Source organism: Lutjanus erythropterus, chromosome 14 (assembly GCF_056507025.1).
Source record: "Lutjanus erythropterus isolate fLutEry1 chromosome 14, fLutEry1.hap2, whole genome shotgun sequence".
NCBI lineage: Eukaryota > Metazoa > Chordata > Actinopteri > Lutjaniformes > Lutjanidae > Lutjanus > Lutjanus erythropterus.
Genome location: NC_139330.1, coordinates 23,503,827 through 23,531,429, shown reverse-complemented (window position 1 = coordinate 23,531,429; position 27,603 = coordinate 23,503,827). Strand labels below are relative to the sequence as shown.

General features: G+C 39.0%; 1 protein-coding gene across 3 annotated transcripts; it reads left to right on the top strand.

The window, feature by feature from the left end:
* The first annotated feature begins 50 nt into the window (after window positions 1-50).
* Window positions 51-27,272, top strand: LOC146315587 (equilibrative nucleoside transporter 1-like). Of its 3 annotated transcripts, none has more exons than XM_084735495.1 (13): window positions 51-162; window positions 10,717-10,807; window positions 10,949-11,030; window positions 11,759-11,931; window positions 12,813-12,952; window positions 14,859-14,993; window positions 17,555-17,652; window positions 18,047-18,128; window positions 19,793-19,878; window positions 20,166-20,274; window positions 22,321-22,406; window positions 24,351-24,550; window positions 25,522-27,272. In XM_084735495.1, exons 2-13 carry the CDS (start codon window positions 10,779-10,781, stop codon window positions 25,631-25,633), a joined length of 1,332 nt encoding a protein of 443 aa, XP_084591621.1. In that variant the 5' UTR covers window positions 51-162; window positions 10,717-10,778; the 3' UTR covers window positions 25,634-27,272. The 3 variants fall into 3 exon arrangements, with proteins under 3 accessions (XP_084591621.1, XP_084591620.1, XP_084591622.1); XM_084735494.1 differs by lacking the exon at window positions 51-162 and adding an exon at window positions 10,024-10,130; XM_084735496.1 differs by lacking the exon at window positions 51-162 and adding an exon at window positions 10,105-10,134.
* Window positions 27,273-27,603: the final 331 nt, after the last annotated feature.

The window sequence follows — 27,603 nt, the reverse complement described above, 5'->3', positions numbered from 1 at the left end:
TGCGGCTGAAAATGTTGTAAAATTACGTCCGTTCACTTTTTCTGGTTGAGTTGACTTTTCCGAGGAGGATTTGAAGGTAACACCCTTGTGGAGCGGTTCACTTGAGCTCTGAGGACACAGACTGGATCAGAAACAACACGCGTTCACAAGACTAATGATAAGGTAGGACATCTCACTGTCGTTAATGAAGACTGCGTTAAGTTACTGAATGTCGCTGTTAGTCCATTATAACCGCTATCCCTGAAGAATTGCGGCTGTTCGGTTTTGAACTCAATTCAAAGCTGAGGGTTAAGCGCGAATTTTCTGTTAAAATAACGTTAGCGGTTGCTCTTAAGTCTGTCTTCTTTCGGGGGTGTGCGGCGATTTTGTTCATTTTTAGGACTCTGTGGCTCGTGTTGATGTTTATTACTGTCTATGGGAGATAACAAAGAAGACGGGGGTATCGATGTTTTGATGCTGGACAACAGCGTGCCTTTGTTGACTGCAGCTGCGGGGAATTAAATTTAGCGCCCTTCAAGCATGGTCCGTCCATTGTCAAGCCACCGGGCAGTTAGCGTCAATTAACATCAGCCAGACCGGTTAGCTAGCCGGCTGTGATTTAAGTTAATACTACAGTTAGCTAAAGTGCTGCCTGATCGACGAAATACACTGTGAACTGAATTCTAATCGGCAGACAGACGCCGAAATGACTTGAAATGTAATGAGTCCCATTTAGCTTCATAATGTTTAAATCTGACATTAAAAAAATATCCGTGTACACGTGTTAAGTAGGGTCCTAAATATCGCACTTTCTGTCTAACTTGGAATTGGTTAGCTATTAACGAATGGCGAACGTTATATTTTCAATGAGGTGATCTTTTATTTTAGATCAAGATTTTAAGTATTCCTGGTGATAAATCATGTGGTTCACGACCACCTGCCTGTGGGGGAAAGCACGTGTGCCACTGGCAGGCAGCTTTAATGAAATTGGTGGTAACACGTGGGGAGACAGCGTATCACAGGACGTGATAGCACAAAGTCGAGAAAAGAGTCCTGTGAAAGTTTTATGAGAGTGTCCGTGATTCCACAAAACGGGAGGTAGGGTCTTAGAAACAGGCAAGGTGAAAGTGTGTCAAATTATGTAGGTCACTAATACAAGTCACAGTAATATGCTTTTTGTTACTTTAAATGTGCCTGTGGTCCTCAATAGTTTTGATAGTGTGTTATATGTTTCTATTACTAGAGGATGTGCTGCTGTGTGTTTTTGTCATTAAGGTTGCATGATATTTTAATGATTTTTGGAGATAGTTTTGTAGTATTCTTTTAGATCTTATGACGGGATGATTTAAAGTCCTCTAAATGTCGAGGGATCTCTCTGACTGTGAGTGAGTGTTTCCTGGCTTGGCTCCCTGTCACACGTGTCTGTGCTATTTGCAACTCTGCTGACCCCGGAGCAAGGAGAAGAGCACACCAGAATGGTGGCTTTGTTTTCCACTGAACAGCTGATGGGACAGCACCATTGACCCACCGCTGGGTGTACCCAAGCATCTGTTTTATAGTAGTGTGGAGTTAAGTTTTCCCATCTGTTACCTGGTGTGACTAGTGCTTTACCCACAAAAGAAAACAAATGTCATTCATTACTGCCCATGCTGGCAAAATAAATCATGTATCATGTCTGGCTGGAGGCAACTCCTCCTGTGAAGATGAGATTAGGATAAACTGACTCATCAAAGGGAAAATGGGAACCATGCCCCTTCTAGTCTTACTCACTTAAACCCATCAGCACTGACAGTATTGTAGACATGGTGATAAGTGGAGCTGCTTTGCCAGTTCATCAGCCAGCCACTTGAACCAACTAAAAAGACAGGCAGCTGGAGATGGGCTTTGTTCCTGCTCTCTCTGTGGCGGGAAATGATTTGTGGCGTCAAGGGGCGGGTCAGGATGAGCACAATGGATGTAGAGAACATTAATGCTCCCTCCCTCTTCTTGCATGAGTGTTTTTTTTTTTTTTTTTTTTATTTGTCTTTCCAGAGTTTTCCCCCAGGATGCTACTCTCATTAGTATCTCACAAAAGTCTCTCTTCCTGCCACTGTGTCATCGTTTCCCACTCTTATTTGTATTATCCTGATTACACCCCAGTTTTACAAAAGCATGACGATCTCTGTGGTTCACTTTCCTGGCTGGCGTCAGGATGGAAGTTTGTTGAACATTAATCATGTAAGAAAATAACCTGTCTGTGCTGGATTTGGATGTTTTTTCAGCTGATACTGTTAACCAATGCTAACATTCATAACCTGTAGTTTATGCACATCTAAGGATAAGAAAGGCTATCATGTAGTGAGCTTTAATATGAATCATAGCTCTAACGGATCACTATTCAAACAAAACGAAGAAAAGTTCTGACATTCATTTTTTTTTTCTAGTAAAGTACTTCAAAAAAACCTAACAAATAACAAACGTACATAGGCTTTTGAGAATTTTGTTTAAGAATACAAATTAAATGCTTTGACATAAGCAATCAAGTCCGATATTATAGCTGATATTTATCTGCTATAATTTCATTATTCCCATTCCCACTAATTTGATTCAGCCCTGAAAGGTATTGTGTTTCTTTAGAATAGAGCTGCACTCTGTCTTCATGTTGGTGCTTCCTCACAAAGATGAGAAGCTTTGCATTAAATGTAAATGTTCAGGATAAAACTACTCCAGTTGGCCAGCCTCATTTGCTGAGAAAAGCAGAATGTGCCAAGCTAAATTTTGTGTTTTGACTGGATTGTGACCCAAGCTTCCCAGAAAGTAAAGATCCAGTCAGTGTTCGTTAGAACTTTGTTTTAGTTAATTTTTGGTCTCTATGTCTCTTTGTTAGTCGCACCCTGAGAGTGTTACCTAGACCCACTGCCTGTGCTTGCTTTGCCTCTAAACACCCAAATGCCTCTCTGACCATGCAGAAGTGATGAAGTGAATATGTATTTGGCCACCTGTCAGGGTCCTTCTGTTCACAGTCTGTGTTCCCAGAAATTAGCTTTGGTTCAGATTGAGAAGTTGTTTAATCTGAGTTTTAGTTATTTATTTCTTCTTTTTCCTGTCAACTGGATTTAATTTGGCCACTAGTATAAAGCCAGAGGCTGACTTGAAAGGCCTGTGTGGACAAGCTGTTTGAAGGGACGCATACTGACTGTGAGATCGGCTTCCCACCAAACCACAGTGCCTGCATGTGATGAGAAGTTGTTAAATGTTTAGGCAATGGTGCATTTGCTGCCAGGGTGACTGGCTGCAAATACTATCACAAGTCACACTGACAATGCATGGCCTACTTCCATTCAAAAGGTGACCCAAGACACCACAAAATGCAATTATGGTAGATTAGTGATTAACTTGTGCTCACAGGTGTAGTTTCTGCTGTTAATTGAAATCTGAATCGAATTATGATCCAGACTACAGTGTGGACTTTGTTGTAGGCTAATTTGCAAATTTGTCAGTACAAGCAGTTCAAATTGTGCATTTCAGTGCTAGCCTGAGTTTTATCTTTGTATCTTGTCCAGTGGACTTTAGTTGTAGATCTACTTCCTGTCATTTAGAATTGCCAGGAAATTTGGATTTATATTTGTGCATCACAGTGTTTGGTCAAAAATATGTGATATTTAATTTTGTCCATAGCTTGTTGCTTGTTTCTTTTTCCTTTCATCATCTCTGTTTCTCTGCAGAAACAGAGATCATGTATCTTGAGACATGGTACTTTATCTGTTTTTTCTCAATTATGTAGTCTTTCAACAGTCTGTCATCTTTTTATGATCAGGCAATGATCAGCCACATGTTCCTGTGTTCATTGTTGAACTTGCTCTGAATTTTTTAACCTGTTCTCCTCAGACAGACTGAGGGACAGGGTCAGTGATACTGTCCTTGAAAGAGGAGCAAGAGGAAATGCAGTGTGAAATGGAAATCAGGGTTGTAAAAGTCAATGTACTGCAACATAACTGTAATGTATTCTTGGATGTCCTCAAGCTGGGCTCTTGAGCAAGCTGCATTTGATGTATGTATGTGTTTGTCATTCTGGGAGTGAAGTGAAATTGGAAACTCTGTGGTCAGGCACAGATGTGAATGGCACATGAATCATCAGTGAGCAGTGTTACGAGTTGTGCATACTAGACTTAAAATGGTGTGACTTTAAATGGCATGACGTCCCCCCTATAGCTGGTTGCCACTTGAACTCACTACCCAGAGACTGATCACTTGCCATTAAGGGAAATAATGATTCTTTTCTGTTGTTGCTTACAATGTAGAGGTGTTGTTGAAATTATTGATATTGACACTGAATATCAGAAATGCTTTCAATACTGTTTTTGTGGTATTGATACTCCGACACCGCCTGCGCCTTCTTCCTTTTTCTTCTTTCTGACAATGAATTGACATGCTGCTGTGCTGCACCCATAGTCCCGCCTCCTCTCTCTCACTCACAGTTCTGGCTTCTTCTCATCACTCATTCTCATTCATCTCCTCCATTGTCATGTTATAGCCTTGTTATATTTATTTTTTTCAATAAAAATCTAAAATTTTATGCCCTCAACATTGAGTCAGTTTTTCCCCATGGTATTGAAAATCTTATCAAACCTTGGTTTTTCCAAGTATTGTATCAAAATGAGAAATTCCAGTATCCTGACAACACTACACTGTGGCAGTTTATCCTGCCTCTGTTAATTTCAGGGTTACACATTCAGCAAAAACACGTGAGCACAGTGCACAATTTCAAGATTCAAGATTTTGTGTGACAAGTACAGAGTACTTTAATTTGACAATATCCAGTTTGTTCTGTTTCTGCTGAATCCAACAGGCGTGTTAAATGAATGGTTACAAAAATTTAAAGGCCTTCTATACCATTTTGTGTATACAGTAATTTCTAGCTACTGATGTGTAAAATTCAATTTAGTGGTCCATCTGCAACTAGCTACTTATTGCAGTTAATTGCATTCAGGTTGTATTTCATTTGTGAAAATGTTTTGTAATTAGATTGCTAGAATGGAACCTAGCAGGGTCTTTACATCCTGAGCACCGGGGAAGAGAAAGTAACTGTGGTGGTTGTGTGTGAGAGAGAGTGAGAGAGTGATTTCACCAGGGATGGTATGTTCACCATCTATAAGCACTGGGAAATGACCCAGAGAAAATGGGTTATACTTCCTTCTCCTCATCATATGACCAACATCAAACTATTGTGTGTCTGCCTGGGAATAAAAGCGACCCTGATACAGAGGTATGCTGGTGAGACAAGAAAAATGTTTGCTTACTCTTGTCCTGTTCTATTAAGATTTAACCATGTCCAACATATTTAAAAAAAACCTTTTTTTTTTTATCCAGTCCTCCCCATTTGTTTGTCTACTTCTTGTGTGCTCCAGTCCCTGTCACTAATATCCTGACTGATAGCCTGTGGAGAGCGGCAGACGGACTTGTGTTACCTCCATGGCATAGAGTTACCAACTAGCCACTTCTTTTCACCTGCCAGCAATGAGCTTCTCTGGAGAGCGTACTGTGCAGGGGTCCACACCGTCGCACCCATTCCACACTTTGCAGACACTCTGACCAAAAAGAGTGGAAGTTTTTGTATTGTCCCTCCAATACGCCAGGGTCACACTTGTTCTTAATGCAGATGTTTGATTTCAACAACAACAACAAACCCCATAACTGCTCCTCAGCATGAATGGTTGAGTTCAGGTTTCTATCATGATAGATTAGCCTAATTCTGTAAATTCAATTAAGATTTTTTTTAAAATAACAAAGTAATTCATCAAATTTGATTTTTTTGTTCTTTAACTTTGAATTTCCTTGCAAACAAAAACAACTGCCTCATATGAGGCAACGCTTGAGTTAAAGTTACCAGCTTGTTGCATTAATGCCACCAACTGTCACACTCACATCTAGTGGTTGACTGGGATGCACTTTTCAATTACAGTCTAATATACATTGATTATGTTATAACCTGACTGGTATTTTAGGGAGAATGTTGTGTGAGAGTTTTCATTCAAGTTATTACACTGCATTATTCTATACATATAACATTATTTAATGCTAGCCAGTAATGGTTTTAGTTTTCTTTTCATTCATTATGGGAGAAATGTGTTAGCATTTAGAAATTACAATGAGGAATGAGGACATTAAGGCCTATAGTAGAGATGCACTGATTTAAATTTTTTAAGCATCTGACCTGATGATTCCGATTTTTTCTTTCTAAGGTCGGAGATATATGTGCTGTTTAACTACGCATTTGCGTGCATGTATGTGTAGCATTAGCGTAGGGATGTGTAGGGGTGCGTATGTGAAAGCATAGTTAAAAGCAATTATATTTCCAGCATAAGAACTATAACTGACAGCTTTCACAAAATTTTTTGCAACTTTTCTTGTAAAATTAAAGTGGGTGTTCATAACAACACTGACTATTAAATAACTTCTACATTTTCTCTAAAGGTGCTCCAGATTACAGCCAGGCCTTACTATATTATTTTATGATGCTGATGATGTTGATAATGACGATGATGATAATAATATTTAATATTATAATATCAGTGCAACCAATTGCTGTAGTAAACCTTTGCAGTGAGAAAAGCAGAAGTTAAATGAGTCTGGATGAGAAAATGTTGGAGCAGATGCATCAACACAAGTTTTTATTGTTCAGCCAGAACAGGAGGTGAAATTTTAATTGTCAGTCTGTGAACGGCAGTCTGCTGCTGGATAACATTTGCCTGAAGAGCTAAAAACTACCTAAACTCAAGGAGGAGTGCTGACATTGTTCCACAGCAGCCACACAAGTCTGCCTGCAGATGTGTGTGAAGACAGTTTTTATTAGCCTGATGAACACAGGTATCAGCCAGTGCAAATTCTAGATTAACACGACTCGTGTCTTGACAACATGGTAAGCAGTCCTGCTGCCCAGATAACATTACCTTGTGATGCACCTGGATTTGTGAAATCTGGAGAGAATCCAACCCTGATTTCCTTCATAGCCTGCCCTGAATATAAAGCAGAGAGCTCCCATGGTGGAAATGGTATAGCCAAATTTATACCAGTGGGCACATTTCTAACATCACAGTGTAGGCTTATTTACCACCATTTTGCCCAACTCTTATGCACGGGTGAGTTAGAGTTCAGTAATCATCTGACCAACAGCAGATGCTTGTGGAAATTGTAAGGTCTTGTAAGAGCCTCAAGCATGAAATATCATTATTACACATTTTGTGAGCTCTATCAAACCAGGTTTTCAAGTATGCATAATTGTAATTTTGCACAAAACTGTGACCATGGCAAACAGACTTGTCTGAATGGTTAGAACTGTCTGAACTGTTGGCAAGATCTGAACTATATTTTTTACCTTGACAGCAGAGGAGGAAACAATAAATTAACTGTAACCCCCATTAAATCTTTTTCCATTTGAGTGCCGATTGTTGGAGTTGGATGAAGCTGAAAGGCTAGCTAGTTAAAAGTGTCAGATTAATGCCCAACCGAAGTTTTGTACCACTCTACAGACTGCAAAGTGCCTGTGTGACTGTGTGTGGTGGGCATCTTTTCAAAACCAGACAACGTGCGCCAGCTGGCTTGTTTTCACAACACGTTAGGTTGAGAGAGGCATACTCTACAGGAATCTGGGACATGGCTGAGCCAGTGAGTTTTTAAACTGTGACTCGCAGTGGTGTCTGTAATACCACTGGCTATGATAAAGTTTTGGGCTATGCTGTTTGATTTGACTGTGCCATGACAACCATAAAGAGGCAGGCACAGAAGACAAGTGTAAAATAAGTTAGACAGGGCGATTTGGATACTGACCACTGCTTCGGATTTAAAAGCTCTAAGGACAGGTCACTGTTTCTAAATTAACCTAATCATTTCTCTTTCATTTTTGTAATGGAACTTCTTTTTGCATATGGGCAGAAATATATATCAATATATCAGTGACAGACTAATATCAATACATTGGCCTTGCCAATCTATCAATCAAGTGCTAGCTTCTATTCTACAATTTATGTTTGGTCTCAATTATTGTGTAAATACACCAGAAGGATGCCAACATGCCAGATACCAATATTTTAGGTTGGTAAAATGTCTTAAGCACTTGAAAATAATGAGAGAAAGTGCAGAAATACAGGCAGAGGATCTCTGTAGATACAGCCATCACCACACATCTCTACTGGTTCCTAAGTGATGATTTAAAGGGATTATGTTTTTGTAAGTCTATAAATACACTTTTAGGAAAATGTTGCATATTATGTCTTAAATAAATGCAGTCTCATGTCTGTCTCCTTTCACATGCCATACAGACCTTTCTCATAGTCCGGCGTTTCTCAGGCTCTGCCCAGTCAATCCAGTATAGTTTAAATGCATGATACATAATGGGCTATAGTGTGTGTGGCCCCCTTTTATATAGAGCAGCCTCTGTCCTTACTGAAAGCATACTCATGACCAGCCAGATCAAACATGGTATTTGTCATGTCATGTGTGTCAGCAGCAGCAGCAACACCAGTCTATTCAACTGTGAATAAATTCAATCATATGGCGCTGTACCCAGCTCAGAATTTGTCAGTCGAATCAGATTTGGATGTTCAATACAAATATTCAACTATTCTCTCCCTTTTTTTGTACACTATCAGACAACACTTTATTGAACTGCTGGATTTCTGGTACATTCAGGGTGACAGTGATGATCACTTAATAGAGTACACAAGCAGTGTTAGCCCTTGGTAATGAGGGGTGTGAAATGTGCATTTTTTTGCCAAAACTGGATGACAAACAAAAGCCGTATTAAGTTGCTGTGAGCTGCAAATTAATCACTTCTAAGCAGAAGGCAGAAGATAATGTCTCACTCTGAGCCTTACCTGGCAAAGCCTCTCTTCCTCCAGGCAGCTTCAAGGCCTCTGTTTGCAGCTATATGTGTACGTGTCTGTTGTCTGTTAATCTAGGCTTCACTCATACTCAGACTCATACTGGGTTCTGCTGGATCCACAGCTGCTTGTACCTGTTGCAGAGGTCTAACAAATGCTTTGAATGTATTTCCTTCCTTGCAAGACATATGCAAAGCTGATTTTTCTCAAAAGTCTGAAAACCTGCGTTATTTGCATGCATCTTTATTTGTGAGCAGTCTTCTCCTCTGTATTAACTGATGCACTGCTGTGTTTCTTGGTACCATTGGTATCAAGCTGTTGGTTGAATGTATATCATGTCACCCGCATATTTCCTGGTGAGAACAGATTAGAGTAGATTAAAAAAAACAAAAAACTCCAAGGTACTTTTAAAAACTTTTAGCAGCCTATTATAATGAGTGGCTGATCAATCGGTGCAATCCATTTAGACATGTTGCATTTAAGTGCTCATGATTCTTGTATTTACTGAGACAACCTAAACTTTGCTGGGAGTTGTTTAGCTTGATTTGATGCCAAATTGCTCTGTGTTTTTTAAGGAGGAAGAAAAGTTATTCTGTTTTGTGCAGTTGTCACACAGCTATCTGAGCACATGTCTTCCATCAGATCCAGGGGGAAGAGTGGAGAGAGAGAATGAACTGTGTTGGATAAGTTAAGAGTGGCAAGGGCAGAATCAAAATTGAAAAAGGCCAAGAGAGCAACAGACATGAAACTGATAATGATAGAGGTGCTGAAGAGGAACAGTGGAGAACAGTGAATTAAATGAGATAAGAATTTAGAAGGCAGTAGGAAACGCCGAGGGAAATCAAGGGAGAAATAAAGAAGTTGTGGGTGTACAGATAGGTATATAAAAACAAGAGACTCAATAACATCATGGAACAATATGTGATTTAAAAAGCAATTCTTCATTTTCTTCATTTGCTCCTCATAGGATTCTTGTCAAGGAAGAATCTGACTTTTGCAATATTTACCGTTCCCTCGAAATGGTAGAAATTTGGGAGTTGACGTCTCCTTGCCAAAGATCGTCACACACTGTTGGAATGTGAATGTAAAATGTGTAGGAAGGGTCGAGGAGAAAGGGGAGTTTGAGGTAAAAGGAAGAGGGAGGGGTGGACACTGAAATGCAAAGAGGGCAGGTCCAATGGGCAGCAGACAGTAGGGTGTCAACCTACTAAACCTCTGTATGGTATAAAATGAAGCTTGTTTGGCCTGTGCTTTAGTTGAGCATCTGACCAGAGGAAAGAGGAGCCTTTTGCTGTAAGTAAGTTTAGAAAAGTAGTTTTGTCTAAAGTTAAATGGAGGCTGAAAATGGTCATGTTTCCACATATTTTATTTTTAGCTTATTTAAAGCATATTATGCATATGCTATTTTTTAAGCATACTTAAAAGTAATTCTATGCTTTGCCAAATGATGCATGTATGTCTGACCAATGTGAAGCTTGTTTTGTGAGTTTCACAAGTGTTATGCAATTTTACCACAAAGTGGCACAAATTCTTTGAACTGTAGTCCCTGAGAAACCACTCATTGTTCTTGTGGCTGGTTTGTTTCTGATGAAGACTTGTTCACAAGGCAAAAAAATTAGGAAGTTGCATTGCATAGGTGGTTGAGTTTTTTTTTTTTTTTTTACTGCTGGGGCTGGCATATTGCTACTGATTTTGGAGCTGATGGTAAACTAAACCTGACAGTGAGTTATTTTCTGTTCAAATTACATTATGCAGGCCATTATGTAATTGTTGTTGCGCCATAAATTAATGGGCTCATTAACATATTTAGCCTAAATATACATAGCAGAGACATGGTTTGCGGTTTACATTTGACACGTTTGTTATCTGTGCATTTCAGACTTGGTGCCACCCTGATTAACTCCTGACTGAGCACGAGCTTCTGACAATCTAAGGAGAAACATGACAGCCATCAACGCACCTCGGGACAAGTAAGAGAAACTCTTTTTTTAGATTCAGTATTATCTAACTGAGAATTGGATGAGATCCAGTGAATAAATTGTTGATATGATGTTGAATGACTTCATTGATGTACTATCATGTGAACTTCCTTTTTTTTTCTTTTTCCCTAGATACAATGCTGTGTGGATCATTTTCTTTGTCCTGGGCTTGGGAACCCTCTTACCATGGAATTTCTTCATGACAGCCACAATGGTAAGTCAAACAACATTTTAAGCCAATTGCAATCATTTGGATGTGAGCATATGTAAAGCTGAATTCAGTTAACCCTTGGAACAAAACAGATGGAAGGGGAAAGAATAGCCCTTTTGGTGGCCTTGTGGCTAGTTAATTAAAAGGTCAGGCTCCACTTAGAGGAAGGTCGCCTTGCTTAGAGGAAAAAAAGATTGTTTGTTTACTTTTCCTTCCATAACCACCTGGTTTTACTCAGGTTGCCTGACCTTACTCCAGCCAGGTGGATTTCTATACCAGCGGTATAGCATCTCTAATCCCCAACCATTCTTCTTGAGTTTAAGGGGTTAACTAAACTTAGGTGGAATTTCAGTTTCATTATCCGGGGGGAGTTCATTTGGACCAACCCTTAGGGGGGATTTTCAATGAAGCTCAAGAGTTGTTTTGACAAAGAACAGTTGGAAAAATCACTTAAAAGATAAATAAGATGAGCTTTAAAGTAGAGCCAGACAGATATATCAGCCGGCTGATGTTATTGGCCCAATATTGGCCTCACAGCTATATTGGAATTGGCATAATCTATTGACTGATTTTTACAGCAAATAATGAAGATTGTGATGTGTGTGTGTGAAAACAAAAGAAAACAAAAAAAACAAACTTAATATTCTTTAATTGTTCACTACAGCTGTTGTTAAGTTTCTAGAGCTGATAACGATTGTAAAAAATGTGCATTCCTCCATCCTTGTCTTCAGTACTTCACAAACAGGCTGAAGGACCCTGCCAACGACTTCTCCTCCAACACAACGACAAATGAGACTGTGGACACTCGCAGTGTGCTGGAGTCGAAATTTAACAATGTGATGACGCTCTGCGCCATGGTGCCTCTGCTCATTTTCACCTGCCTCAACTCCTTCATACACCAGAGGTACCCACCCTGCTCCATACTTATATAACTTCTGTAACTTGGCAGTCTTGTGTGTAGTACAGTATGTACATGTCTCCACCCCTGGGAAGCTTTGAGTTGAAGCCTAAAGTGAAAAGTAGATAATGGATGAACTCTTTTGGCTCAATTTCTGCACCTTTACATTCCTGCGCTTTCTGCCTACCCTCCTGCTTATCAGTACCCCGTGTTTATCCCGTGCCACTATAGGTAACATGATTCTGTTATGAATGTATATCTGTATGTCTCCAGTATGTTTGCTTTAATTAGAGACAGATTGAGAGAGATGTGGGCTGGACCCCAACCATGGCTGACTCTTTCCCAGGACAAACACACCCAGGAATGCTATTCATGCCCCCCCAATCTTCTTCTTTATTCTCACTGCGTTTATGCCAAAACTCTCTCTTGTTTTTTTACTCCTGCTATCCCTCATTTTGTCAATGTACTCACTTTATTTCTGATAACTCTTTTTGTTTGTTTTGTGCTGATTTTCTGTCCAGAAGACACAATGAGTTTTCTTTTTTTTTGATGAACAAAGCACTGCTCATTGTGAATTACCTAAGGAAGTCTATTTCCCTCTTTCTATTGCAAGGACCTCACTTGACCCACAAACGTCATAATCGGAAAATGTTTCTGGTTTTACTTCTGTAAGAAAAGTAATTATAATCCACCCACCTACATTTAAAGATGCATCCTGTCTTTATTCCGCTTTCTTTGAACACTTCTGTGACTAATATCCTTAATATATCCTTGCACTTTCCCGACATTTGTTTTTCAAATTAACTAAAGCATCCCAAAATGGTATGTGTAGTTTAATTTCCATTTCTCTCTATTGTTTTCATTATGTGTGTGTGTGTGTGATTCAGGATTCCTCAGAAGCTGCGGATTTCTGGCAGCCTGACAGTAATCTTTGTGGTTTTCCTGTTGACGGCGATCCTTGTCAAGGTGGACATGGAACCGCTGCCCTTTTTCACCATCACAATGATCAAAATTGTCTGCATCAACTGTGAGTTTCTAAATATATAAATAATAATAATTGCATGCTTCATTAGTAGTCATTGCAGGTGAAGTCCCCCTGCCTACTCAGAGAAATCTCACACCTACATCAAAATAACCAAGTTAGTCACAGAACAAAATTAAGTAACGTAGTTTACAAAATAAAAAGGGAAACGGAACAAAACAGGAGACACACAACAAGGCACGATAGCATTAAACTTTGGGTGCTCTTTTTGGGTGCTCTAACCAATCAGTACTGATATGTATGTCCTGTTTCAGTTGCCACAGCTTTTCAATTAAGTATGTTAATCCTGTCTACTAAGCACTAAATATGGCTGGGTGATATGGACAAAATCAATCACAGTATCTTTGACCATATACCTCCATTGATATTGTGATTGTGACTTTTAACAATATTGTAGGGAATATTGGTGCTTTTACAAAATACTGAACAACGAATTTTGATAATTGATATTCCCCAGCAAACTTTGAAGGCCAAGTGGCAAGTAATCTTTTGACAGGGGCCCAGTGTGTGATGGTGGCATTAAAGTAGGATCTTATAGTTTCTGTGATAACATAATCATGGCTGTAATTGCAGAATTGAGAATTTAAAAAAGCCATTAACACACATTTCTAAGTCGGATCCGAAAGCTGTCTGGAGAATTGAAAACATTACCACATTCTGTTTTATTAATAAGTAACATATTCAACACAGAATTTTACAAAGAATCTGATAATGTACAGTCTTGGATTGCTGTGTGTGTGTGTGTGTGTGTTTTTTTGTTTTAACAACAGAAGAAAGGGCAGGGCACAGACGCTTAGGGCAGGTAGACCACCAGGCTTGCAATACACTGAGGGAAACCCTGATCGTCAGTATGGATATAATGATAATCTGGGTGAAGGCGAATGATAAGTTCTTTATTTTTGTTTTTATTTTTATTCTTTATTGTTCAGTTTTTTGTTGAAACAGTTTGAAGACGTTTTAACATGGATTTTTAAATTTCTTTTCTCAGTTTTTTTCTCTCTCAATGTTTGTCTTAGGATTCCTCAGAAACTGGGCCTGACAGTAGACCCCTTTTATATCAATGATGGTAGACTAAATATCAGAAACACCTCTCAGTACAACACAATCAGCTCAACAGCAACACAATCAACAGTCCCCAAACTGACCATGAAGTTGGATAAACACCTGTCCAAATAAAAAACTGAACATTATAACCTCATTGAAAATGGGATTTACAGTAGCACTGTTTTATTAGACTGTGTTAGTCTAAGGATTGCCTTTCTCTCATTTTTAGGTTGAACTTATTCAAATGATCATTTTCGCGTCTTCTCCTTCTCTGATCCACATCATCTGTATCCACTGTGTTGGGAACATCATCTACTCTCTCATAGCACACTGAGCTTCAGAACACAGTCTGTAATCTCACTGTGTTTGTTTATTTACAATGACTCTCTGAGCAGTAGGGTTAAGCTCACCCCCCTCCTTATCCCCGTTGGGCCGGCCCTGACCCCCAGATCTTCATGAGGAACAGCCCATAGTGTTTGATTTAGAGGGGAGGATGCCGTGACCTTGAAGCTTTGATATTGACGTAGACACATTCCTCTTAGTGGACACATACCAATGGGTTACAACGTTTATACAGTTTGTATGAAAAAGCTTCATTGGCTAAAACATTGTGTAAAATAAGATAGAAAATAGTAGTTATACAATAGTTAGGTAAAACAATGACTTTGCATCAAGTTGTTTTTAGAAAGAGTGTCATCTCTCCTTTTTTGTGACAGCAGTATATTTTTTTATGGGCCTCTTTTGTTCTGTTGCTTGTGGGACCTGTTTTTTCATGTGTCACATTAACTTTTACCTAAGTTAAGTATATAAATTCTTTTGGTTTTGTTGTCTGTTTTTCCCTTTTCAGCATTCGGAGCGATTCTTCAGAGTAGTCTGTTTGGGCTGGCAGGGATCCTGCCTGCCTCCTACACCACTCCAATCATGAGCGGACAGGGGCTGGCCGGCACCTTCGCTGCTTTCTCCATGATCTGCGCACTGGCGAGTATGTCTCACTCACAAATATTAGTTCACCTCTTCCATTATTAGAATTATTGATACACAGGTGGTGGACAAGATATTACACCTACCAGTGCTGTACATTAAGTTTTCCAGAGGTACCACTGGTGCTAGACAAGCTGAGAGCTTTGTTGCACGAGAAACATTGTCTGTCAGCTGCAATGCCATTTCTTTCATATCTTTCACAATTCGTAATTTGAACTACATGTGCTGAGAAAATATTGACAGAAAGTTAGACTTTACTTTTGACCTCATGGTCTGGGCTTGTATTATGTCTCTTTATGGGAAAAAAAGTTAAAAAAGAAACAGACTGAATTGTTGATTATTTTATTGGAGAACTTTGGGGATTAATATGTTTGCCGAAAATGATACTGATTTCTGTCCTGGGAAAAAAGCATGTTTTTCCAGGAATCCCTTCATTAAATCATTAAAAGTCAAGTGTTTTCTGAGCCATTCTATTAAGCTAAGTATTCTACGGCTGGTCTGCTGGTGCGAGGCAAGGCTGCGAGTGCGAGCTACCTGCAACAGATGAATACAGTGAGCCAACCGTATTAACTACAGAATTGGCACAATCACAAGAGGTCAGCCTGCCACAGAATGAATTTGATGGGCCAAAACGTGTTACCGTAGTACCTACAATAGAGTTGTAATCCCACAAGGGCAGTCCCTGAGCATGCATGTGATTTTTAATCATAGTGCTTTGTTTTCATTAATAGGCTGTGCTGTGTTCTACCAGCGCACATCAAGCACACACACACACCTGCTGCATGTTTTATGACAGTAAACTGTTGGCCTACATTTTTCTTTATATATTTTCATATGTTCTGTGTTTATCACACCCATCATTATATTTCCGGGGAAATGCTCTTGATTAGATTTCTCGGGGATCATGTTTTCCCAGGATTAAAACCTAGAGCACACATTCGCCCACAAGTATTGTTCAATATTAAGTGTTTTCAACCTCCATTTCAGATTGAAACAGAAAGATTTGCTTGGCGCCCTGAATTGTTTTTGTCCAATCTGGCCGTCTGAGAATTTCCTCTTGAAAACATGACTCAGACCTGCTTATACAGCTTAGCTATTATCAGTTGGATCACACTTAGCTTGTAATTAATGTAACTAAAAAAAAATACAGTTTTTTTTCTTGGCTTCTCAACTACAGTAGGGTGCATTGAATTGTACAGATCACACCTTCTCAGTCCATGTGACGAAGCTAACGTCATTTTTGTTCTTTTAAATTAATGACAGTGGTTTACCAAGCCCATCATTAACTTTGTTATATTTGAATCTACAATATGAACATAGTATATTAAAAGATAAAACACATAAATGTATTTGCCAAGTTTTAAGTATGCTGCTAGTACTAGAGTGTTACTATGTCAATATTTGTGTTTGCACAGGATGATCTTTTTATGAGAAATGCTACAGTATGTTCACTGTACAGCCTTACATACAGAAAATACTTACAATGTCTGGTTATTGTTGAGACTATAAGAGGCTTTTATTCAACCTGATGGTCAATAGTCTGTAGTATTGATGACCTGACACACACGTTGGTGGCTCAGTTGCTTATGGGTCACTCTCAAAACTACAGTATAGTTTAGAGCTGAAATGATTAGTCGATTAATTGATGACTTTACCAACAGAAGTATAATCAACTATTTTGGTAATATTAATCGTTTAGGTAATTTATCAGCAGAAAAATGCCAAACATTTACTGGTTCCAGTTCCTCATTTTGTAGATTTGCCCTTGTTTTTTGTCATATTTAATCGTAAACAAGGTTTGAAGTGTCATTTTTGGTAAACAAACAATTTATTTGGAAATTGTGCTTTTCATTTAAAAAAAGAATATTAACTGACATGTTATAGACTAAACGATTGGATGATTTGTTGAAAATATAGTCAGCATATTAATTGATAATTTAAATAATATAATCCAACAACTGGAGTTTGAACATGTAATTTGAAAAGAGAAATACAGATGGCAATAACCTTTACAGGGTATTCAGCAGCTGGATTCACAAGATCATGTGAGAATCCATCTGTCTACACCAAAAGTGGTGCAGCCAATCGGTGTCCTAGGAGGGACTACTGGCAGCTGCAAGGGTGCAAGATGCATCAAGCCACTCATCTTAAACCAATGATGGTAGCTTCCAAAGACACTGTGATAGCTAAAATTATATCAGAACTGGAGAGTATTCTTTCATTGAAAGAAAAACAAAGAACGGCATTGAAGGCTTTGCTTGATGGAAAATATGTTTTTGCTCTTCTCCCAGTCGACTTCAGCAAGAGTTTAATCTGACTGTTTGAAGTTAGCCCTTGTTAGATAAACCAATGGTTCATCCAATTACCTGCCAAGTGTTTTTTAAACATGCCTGCCCTCTTCCAAACAGTTTCTAAGAATGTCTTCCCAGATGGTTCTATGTAACAAACCATCTGGTGTGTCAGGTTTATAAAGCTGTGGCACACAAGAAAAACTCTTGAATTAAATCAATACTTCTCATGGTCTTAAAAAACATTAATGATGGGTCTGTTCTTTGTCTGTAGGTGGCTCAGCCCTGCAGGACAGTGCTTTTGGTTACTTCATCACCGCGTGTGTTGTTATTCTCCTGGCCATAATGTCCTACCTCGCTCTGCCCAGGATGGTAAGACCTCATATTCTCCAAATTAAACATTGTTTTAGGTTAAAGTCTTTAAAGTGTTTTTCCCGTGAGGAATCTGTTTAAAACCACTTTAAAACGTGTCCTCATTTTGAAATTAACTTTTTGGAGAGCAGTGTGTGAAATTGAGATAAGTGCCGAGTGCTTTTACAGCACTGAAAACTAACTTGTTTTGTCCACCGGCCATTTAGCTAGTGATTGTTCAAACTACACCAGCCACTCGACATAGACAGTGAGGACACGTTCCCTGAGATGCTGTTAATTCTCACCTTTAGATGCGTTTTCCACCACCAGACAAAAAAACACAATTGTAATCTATTATCTTTGCTCTGCTGGCTCAGTGGAATTGGGTCATTATGATTTTTCTTTTTGTCAACAGGAATTCTTCCAGTACTGTACTGAGAGTAATGGATCCAGACCCTCTGCTGATGAGGAGAACAAGATGGACCTGCTCAAAAAAGGTACAGTGCTCACAAGCCTGCTCCAGTATCCAAACGTTAATAATTCTGGAAGTTGAAGCTGTGGACACGTCTTTGTTGTAGATTTACCTCAACATTAAAAGTTAGAGATCTTCTTTATTAAGTGCAACAAAATCATAACTGTTTAAATTTTGGAGCTATAACTGCAATTGATTGTGACAGTATGAGAAATGTGAGGCACAAGGATCAGGGTCACCTCTGCGGATGCAAGCTGGGTCAAGTAGTTGGTCCCACAAGTATTTCTCCCAAATTTATTTTTCCATTTCAAAGTTTTCATGTAATGACCTCTTCAGTGTAAACACAAGTTACCCCCATGTCGACCTCAAACATATCAGACGATTTTTTTTAGTCACATCTCACGCAACAGGAATGCTTTTATTTTAATTTATTCAGCTGTCTGCAATAGCTCTGTGCAGACTCGTGTCTCAGCTGCTTCTCACTGGCAAACTGTGGCCTAAAGTGTTTATTTTTGCTTCATGTCTTTGACAATACAGGTGTAAATATATCACTGATGCTGAAAAAGGCACTCAGTATATATTTAACTAGATTTTGCAAACTAGCCAGAGCAGAGTGTGCTCCTGAGCTAGAGAACAGCTTATTCTGTTCCAGATTCTAATATCACAGAAGCAGACACAGGAACTTCCTGAACTGCCTCTGCACTTTTTATTCGTGGGCAAATAGTAATACTTTATGTTTGCTGCCACAAAACAACTTCACTGCTAAATTTGAATCTCTCTGCTCTGATCACCGACACCTCTCTTGCTGAGTCTTTCTCTCTTGCTCAGCCTCACTCACCACACACTGCAGTGCTTATACCACAATCATGTTCATTGTATTGGCAGAAAAACAGATCAAGAATATTCACACATCGAAGCAAAACTGCACACATGGCACAGGAAGTATGACATTTGTGGTCTTGACACTGGGTTAACCACTTGATCTTAATGACACTGTATACGTCCATTGGTTTTGAAGGGTGTTTTTGTAGCTTTTTGGCCAAGCAAATCTTTGTTTGATGATTTTAATCTGCTGAACATTATCAGGTTTCTGTTAAGAGTAATCTTTATCCTATGTGTGCAGTTAATGGTGCACAAAATTATAGTTTTTATCCACAGAAATCATGCTTGGGAATTGTACTTAATATTACTTTTTGTTTTTACTTTCATTTTTTTAACTACTGAGGCAGAAGAAGAAACAGATGTTTTCAAACACTTACACATCTGTTGTACAGGTGGTTCAACCAGGAGAGTTTCATCTCCATCCAAGCCTTAAAGGTGCTTTAAGTGTGAGCCACCTTACATTACCTTTGCAGAAAATGAGCAGAACCTTTACTTGTGGGGGGGGGGGGGGGGGGGGGAAGCTTTCATCACAACATAACACTATGATAACAAATCATTTTGTGTTGGATATGTCTTAGCCTCTCCCTTACATGCCCAAACAACTGCTCTCTTACTACACACGGACCATGGAAGCCAAAACCATTTAAAGTGTTTGTTTCTGTGTTAATTACTAGTTTGCGAGGGTGAATTGAAATCTTTGCAGAAACCCGCCAATCCATGTGGTAATGATGGTCTCGATTGTGTTACTTGAGCAACAAAAAACAAAATATGAGTTTTTTCTTTTTCTTTTTTTTTTTAATAATCCAGAAAGTCCAACAGAGAAGCGGCCAGTGGTGAGTCTGACAGAGGATGAGGTCAAACCCAGCGTGTCTGTGCTAAACATCTTCAAACAGGTGAAATAACTTTCTCACATTGTGGCATATAAACACACATTAATGAATGCCATATGCAGTTACAGAAGCTCATATGACACATTTTCATTTAAAACTACATTTCTTTCCATTAGATTGACCAGTAATAACTATAGATGTTTACAGCTTTCAATCATCTCAGTATTAATGAAAGACAACCAGCTCCATTCTGATGACATGTTTATGCATTTCCCACCTTGTACCTGTATGACAGCGATTAAACTGGTTACATAATATTGATTTCTGTTCATCTTGTGCTCTGTAATCAGATCTGGGTGATGGCTCTGTCAGTGTGCTTCATCTTCACCATCACCATTGGATTATTCCCAGCTGTAACAGTCGACGTCAAGTCCACAGTAGCAGGTGGAGGTGCCTGGGGTGAGTCTCCATTTCTAACTTATGTATAAAGCCAGCATTTGTACCCTGCTACAGTAGCTGGTGAATCAGTTCCTTTGACAATCTGACATTTGAGAGGGGTGACTGCCAAGTTTTTGTCCCCATTGAAATGTATATTCCCACACTTGTTTGGGAACTTTTTTTTTTTCTCCAGCAAGAATAGAGAGAAAGAAGAAAGTGGACTGTAAGATTCTAAACTCCTAACCTCAGACAGGAAGATTGGGTGGTTTGTGGGAGGAGACAATCAAAACAGTTTATACTAATTCACGTAATTTTACTGTTAAATAGAAAGTGAGAACTGTCTCCAGCAGGTGATAATTAAATCTAAGACACAAATGTTTGAAGGCTTTTAATTATATAGTAAAATGGACTTGTTTTTTCACTCACTAAATTAGAATTAACTGTTGCAAAATCTATATAATTAAAACAGAGGAAGTCATGAATAAATCTTATTTAAGACGAGAGCAGCCTGCAAAAATACTGAAATCCGTTTTTAGTTCATGTAACAGGGTGTCTACAAAACCATGAAAAGTCTTAAAATGTTGGGAATTTAAATTCACCAATAAAAGGTCTTCAAATGTTGTGAGTCAAGAGACTGCCTGTCTCACTGTCTGCCAGACTCCATTAACATATTGCTCAGTTTAATCATTATAAACATCTACTCCTACAAGATGATTATTATGATGTTTTATGACCATAAATGGACATTAACTCATTCAGTGAACATTCAGCATTAATTTTAACTCCAATTAGTGTGAAATTGGCACAAAAAACACCAACAGAATAGAAATTTCAAAGGGGGACTCAGCAGCTGTTGCGTTGTTGTCTGAAAAGCCAGTATTTCAACTTAACATGTTTCCTTGATCACTGATGACCTATTGTGGTAATTTTATGATTTGTTGCAGAATTCTACTTTAAAATCTGTCTGGGATTGTCTTAAACTTTTATTTATTGAATATAATCTCATTTGAAAGCAACAAGATTTGAATTTAAAAACCTATCATACACTCTTAGGCTTTTGCTATTTGTGTTTGCTAACTTGTCTCTGGTAGCCACCAGTGTTTGTCTGGATGGCGTGGAGGAACTTGCCAGTTTCCTAGCCTGCAAAAACTCTGTTTCTGTGGGTGTACTTTGTCCATAATTTGAAGCCTTTCTCCAGTACCTGTGTTCATCCATTCATTTCCAGGAATTCAGAGTCAGTCTCATTCAACATTGCACTAGTCAGTTTGGTGCTGATTTGCATTGTACAGCATCTCACACATTCACTATTCAATGTATAAATAAGAGGAAGGATATTGGCTAAATAATGTGTAGGAAATGTTGCTGGGTAAATAATTGTCCAAAAAAAGATGAGCTGTAAAAATCGGGGCAATTATCAGTCCAATCTACATAAGGAAGATGACAAGTTCGTTATGACAACAGACCATCTGCAGACTAAATGAGACAGGGTGGCCTATACCTTTTTAATTAAAAGCCACATATGAACTGTAAAACTGAGAACCACTACAGTAATACCAGGGTCTAATTGAGTTTGAGCATAGAAATTGGGAATTCTACTGTAATATAGCCTCAAGTCAGAATTTGTTTTACTCAGAAGAGTATGCCTAGCATGTATTTTCACATGTTCAGTACCTCCTTAAAGTCATACACCTATCTGTCTTTTAATAAAGCCTCTCCTCTCTGTAGGCTTGCAGCGTAGCCAAAAAAATAAAAGTCTGCAGCTTTCTCCTTCATGGAGCACGGAAGCTGTTGTCAGCTTGAGTTCCCATGACCTCAAGTCACAGCACCTCCCACATAGTTTGAGACGTTTTTAAGACTGATTTTTATTATTTTGTTGTTGTGCCTGTGGGTCGATGTTGGAATCCATATTAACAGTTATGAATCCAAGTAGACAACAGTTGTTGTCCTCCATGAAGGAGAAAGCTACAAACTGTCCAGCCCCACAGAGGTTGGGTATTTATGTAGTTTTCTTTTGAGTAAAGTCTTGTTGTTGCTAACAACAACTTGTTTGTTTTGCTCCATCTTTAGAAACGTACTTCATCCCTGTGTCATGTTTCCTCCTCTTCAACGTGATGGACTGGGCTGGCAGGAGTCTGACAGCCGTCTGTATGTGGGTAAGTAACAACACAAATAACACCTTTTACCAACAGGACTCGACCGTTCTAACCTGCTCTGAAGGTGTTTGAGTGCAGGGGAGCAGCTGACTTAAGGTCCACACACTCAGTGTTAGAGACAGACGATGTATAGATTTGACTCTGATATATCCATGGTAACTGACCCAGAGTTGGAATTATTTTTCTGTCTGAAACTGAAAACCCAGAGTTTCCCTCATCTCAGGCTTAACAGACAGAGTTTTCACTAAACCTGCTTTCTGAGACGGGGTCCTGTCCGATAGTCTCATATTTGTGGATCCAGCTTGTCTCCAAGAACTTTACGGATATCTATAAAACTACTGGAGTAAAATATCCCACACCACTTTGCAGTAATGACAGTAACCGACTCTGCTACCTGAGGCAGCCGTATCAAGAAATCAGTCTAATAACAACACTCTTGTTTACAAACACTTTGCCTTAAAATGTTCACATCAAAATATTTAGTGTGATCTCTGTTGTCTGGCTGGCGTACGGTGCTGTGGAACACAGACACACTTTAATGAGAGCTCTTGGCAGCATAAAATGTTTACACACTAATAAATCACTGAGTCATGAGTGCAATCGTGGAAACACATCAGTCGCTCAGAGTTTCAGCGAAAATAAAGGAGATGAGTTTTGTTACTGAGATCAGAGGTTTGTTTTGGAGAAAAGCGTGTGTGCATGCTGTGTAATGGAAGTGGTTTTGATAATCAGATGATTGACTTCAGTGATTTTGGAGGTTTGCTTTTGGAGGTTTGCTCCAAAATCACTGGATGAACAGCTAAGACACCCTCAGACTACACATCGGAACATTTTGTCCGGTCATGGATTCATTTCTGCTTCATTTCAAGCTTGAATAGATCATTTCACAGCGTCTGCAGCTGCCTAATGTTTTAGCTTCACCTCATTCAGATGTATACATCCAAACTTGTCACTTGTTGTTGTTTTACATTCCAGGAATTGAGTGGCTGTTTTCTTTTTATGAATACATCACAACCATCACTTTGTTCCTGTCAAATGTTTGCTCCTTTTCTGTCACAGCATAAATTCAGATCTTCTAAAACTTTGTCCAGAAAACAACCAACAGGTCTAACTTCCTGAAATCCGTAGAGAAAAAAAAAACAATTGAACCAATTGAAGCAAAAATTGAATCAATTTACTCTGTGCAAACTGAGTACAGTTAGTTAACTTGGTTTGACCAGAACTTGAACGCAGCTTCCTACTTTATTGGCGCAGATGATGGTAGTCAGCTGCTTCAGGACCATGTGAGTTTCTGTATCATCATAAGACGATACTGATCAGAGCTGACCAGAGTTTTTACTGAGGTGCTTTTGTCAGGCTTGTGTTGAAACATGTTTCTTACATTAAGCTGAATATAAGACTGTTAATCCTACTTGTTAGAAAGTTAAAAATATTTGAGACAGTTTTGGAGATTTGGAGTTTGCAGCTCATAAATCTCCAGAGGAACTTTAACAACATTCTTTTCTTTTTTTTTTTCACAATGTTAAAGTGTGGACAGACAGATGTTACTTTTTGTGGTTGTTTCTTGATATCAATTAATTAATTGTTTAGTCTACACAGTGCTATAAAATAGTGAAAAACCGTGCATCATTAATCAAAAATCATGCCTTAATGAATTGCTTTGTCTCATCAAAAGTCTAAGACCACAAGATATTCAGATTGGTTTCATATATAGAGAAGCGACAAATAGAGCAGCTATTTGTTTTATCTCTGTAGTAACTACAGCTGCAAAATACTTCCTACTTCCTGTGCATGCACCAAAGCACCCACAGTAATTTGTACGTGCACACATAGACTCGACATCTATGTATTACAGTGTGTGTGTGAAAACGGCACCTAAATAACTGTTTCAGTGTTATTATCTAACCTAATGAGTCCCATGTCTGTTGCTGTGTCTCTCTGTAGCCGGGGAAAGACAGTATTTGGCTTCCTGTCCTGGTGGGTCTGAGGATCGTCTTCATCCCTCTCTTCATACTTTGTAACGTCCAGCCCCGTTACTACCTCCCTGTGCTGTTCTCCCACGACGTCTGGTACATCATCTTCATGATCTTCTTCTCCTTCTCCAATGGATACCTGGCCAGTCTCTGCATGTGCTTTGGACCCAAGTAAGAAACACACACACACGCAGACACACACACTGAACACTTGGAGGAATGTGAACACTAAGACCGACTCTGAGAGAAGAGAAGATGGAGAGCACTCTTACGTCTGTGTGTTAAAGGGGGAATCCCACTGATTTTACACATCAGTGTCAGTTTACATGACTTGGGGAAAACTACTACTGTGAAAAAAGGTTTCCCCCCTCATTCCACACTTATTATCAATCATTAATAATAATCAGGAAGCAACTGATTAATAAGGATTCAAGCTTAATTTTACTGACATTAAGGTCAACATGGCAGCATCAGCAAACTATGCCCCACCTGCTAACCAAAGCAGCTCTGGGCTGCAGCGGTACACCTGCTGTGAAGACATGAGGGTGGTCGACTTTTAACTTTATCTAAAGGGAAGTTTATTGTGAACCCAGACAAAACAGAACACACAAAGACTTGAACATGAAAAATGATAAGACACAGTAAGTACATTATAGAATATGTGAAATAAAAATAACAAAATAATAATCTCCATACACAAGCTCACATGAAATACTATACATCAGTGTTGGTCTCTTTCCCTTGAACTCTTCTGATGCCATTTCTGCACTTGAGCTGCAAAGATTAATTGATTAGTTGTCACATATTAAATCAATTGCCAACTGTTTTGATATTCGATGGTTTTGAGTAGATGTTTTGTTTTGAGTAGATCCTTAAATGTGACTGTTGTCTGGTTTCTTTACTCCATTTGAAGGTCCTCTTGGGCAACAGACGTTAGGGGAAGTGGTCAATATTTTTCACCATTTTCTGATAAATTATGGACCAAAAACCAATCAGTTAATTGAGTAAATGATCGGCAGATTAATTGATAATGAAAATAATTGTTCACTGCAGTCCTCATCTGTTTTTTACCACAAACAATAAAGTGTCCTGATGAACCACTCATTCCTAATGAATTTTATTCTTCCATTGTCTCCGTATAGGAAGGTGCAACCGCATGAGGCGGAGACGGCGGGGGCCGTCATGGCCTTCTTCTTGTCCCTTGGCTTGGCGCTGGGCGCTGCAGTCTCGTTTGCTTTCCGGGCCATGATCTAAAACCTCCAGCAAACCCTTCAGTAGATGTAGATTAGACCCTCCCCTGCCCTCCAGCGCCCTCCCTGGCATCACGCTTTATGGGAGAGCTACTCTACAACAATCTCCAGCTGGGTGGAGACAGCAATACAGACTAGAAGACTAGAGGACCTCAGTCTTCTTAAGTGTACAGTTGAGTCGTGTCTCATCCAGCTGCCTTGGCATAAGGTGAAACATGTTACTGAATTTTTTTTGTCTTGGGATATTTTCCAATCAATGCCATTGATCAAACTGGTTGGTCCTCTGCGATAAATTTAAGAGTGCAACTTGACAAACAAATGAAAACCAAAAGTGTTAAAAAAGAATCAGTTGTAGTGGACTCGTCAAGTAGAAAAGAGCAGAAATTCTTCCAGATGTTTTATGTTTTCCCAGATATCATAAAACTGCAAAATCGTGACCAGCCTGTCCATAGTATCCCAGAGCCTTGTTCAGAAAACGTTCTTTTGCACAAAATTATTTGTAAAAATGACAATGTTAAATCGCAATAAAGTTTTACATTACTTTCACTTTCTTAAAAAAAAAAAATCACATTTGTTAAAAATCAAATGAAGTTTTAATGGTGTGTAAATAAAGTCTGAACACTTTTTAAACAAACAGGGCTCTGGGATTCTGGTGTTTGGCTCGTCTATACCAACCACTAAATTTACCATGAATTTGTAAACTGTGATCTTTTAATGTTTGCACATGAAACATGAGCATTTGCTCTGGACTGTTGCAGCTTTTAACTCCAAAAATCAAGCCAAATACATGAAGACAATGTGGGAAAATGATGAAGGTCATGACTCATCGAACCGCTTCACTCCCTTTCTCTACTGTCAGTGTTGACTAGGATCACTTTTGTGTGTTTATAAGCTTCCTTAGAATAAATTTCTCAAAGAATGTAAGGATAGTCTAAATCCTGAAGACGAGGTTTTAATCAATAATCTTGGCCACTAGCCGGTCAATTTGAATTTTCCAAGCGTTTGTATTTGTCCCTCCTGTAGTTTGAGGTGAAGTCGTACCAGCTGTTTTATTGTCTGTTACTTCAGTTTGTCTTGAGTCACCCAGTAGAAGCAGAGGTAACATTTTCTGTCTAGATTTTAACCACATTGTGATGTTTTTACTGTTTGTGTCTTCCTGATGTGATTTTGCCAAAATGGATTTTTGAACGCAGCGAAAAGAAAAACAAGCAGCTTTCGGTGACATGAAACGTGCCATTGTCAGCGACATTCTTGAGCCTGTGATTTCTCATGGAAGAGATGTTTTATACCGGAAGTAGATTTTAGTTTTTTTTTTTTTTTTCCCCCAAACTTTACCTCTTGGCTGAGTTAGTTTTGTTATGAATCAACGGGGAGATGAAAGACCTGTCAGTGTTATGTTTTTGTTTATTTGTGGCTTTTTGATGCTTTTTTTTTTAAAAGTCGGCTTTAGTTGTACACAATAGTATTCCTAACACCAGCTGTATTCATCCTAACAGCCTGTTTGATTAAAAGCACAACGTTGGTCTGGTCTTCCGTACTGTGTTTTTGGTTGGTATGGTAGTCTGGCGTGGACCATGAAAATGTTACTTATACTGCAGCTTAAAACAATTATGTCATGAAATAAAACTGTGTATTTTTCAAAATCTGGCTCCTCCTTCTGGTCATTTTTGGAAATGCACTGCTCAGCATCTCAGCTGGTCAGGTTACACATGATCTGGCAATGAAAAATGGTGTCCGTTATGAAACATCTGGATACAGAGGCCTCTTTGGGTCACTCTGCTTATATAAGCAGCTCCTTACTTAATTACCTTGAATTTACAGTATTAACTCTCTGTGGTCCTCAGCTGATCTTTTCCTTGTGCTGCGTCTGCATGTGACTGAATAATGAAGTTAACTGTCCAGCCGGACGGAAACATGAAAATGCCTGCATGTTAGTTACAGAAAAGTGCAGCCTTCCCTCCTCTTTCCTCAGTG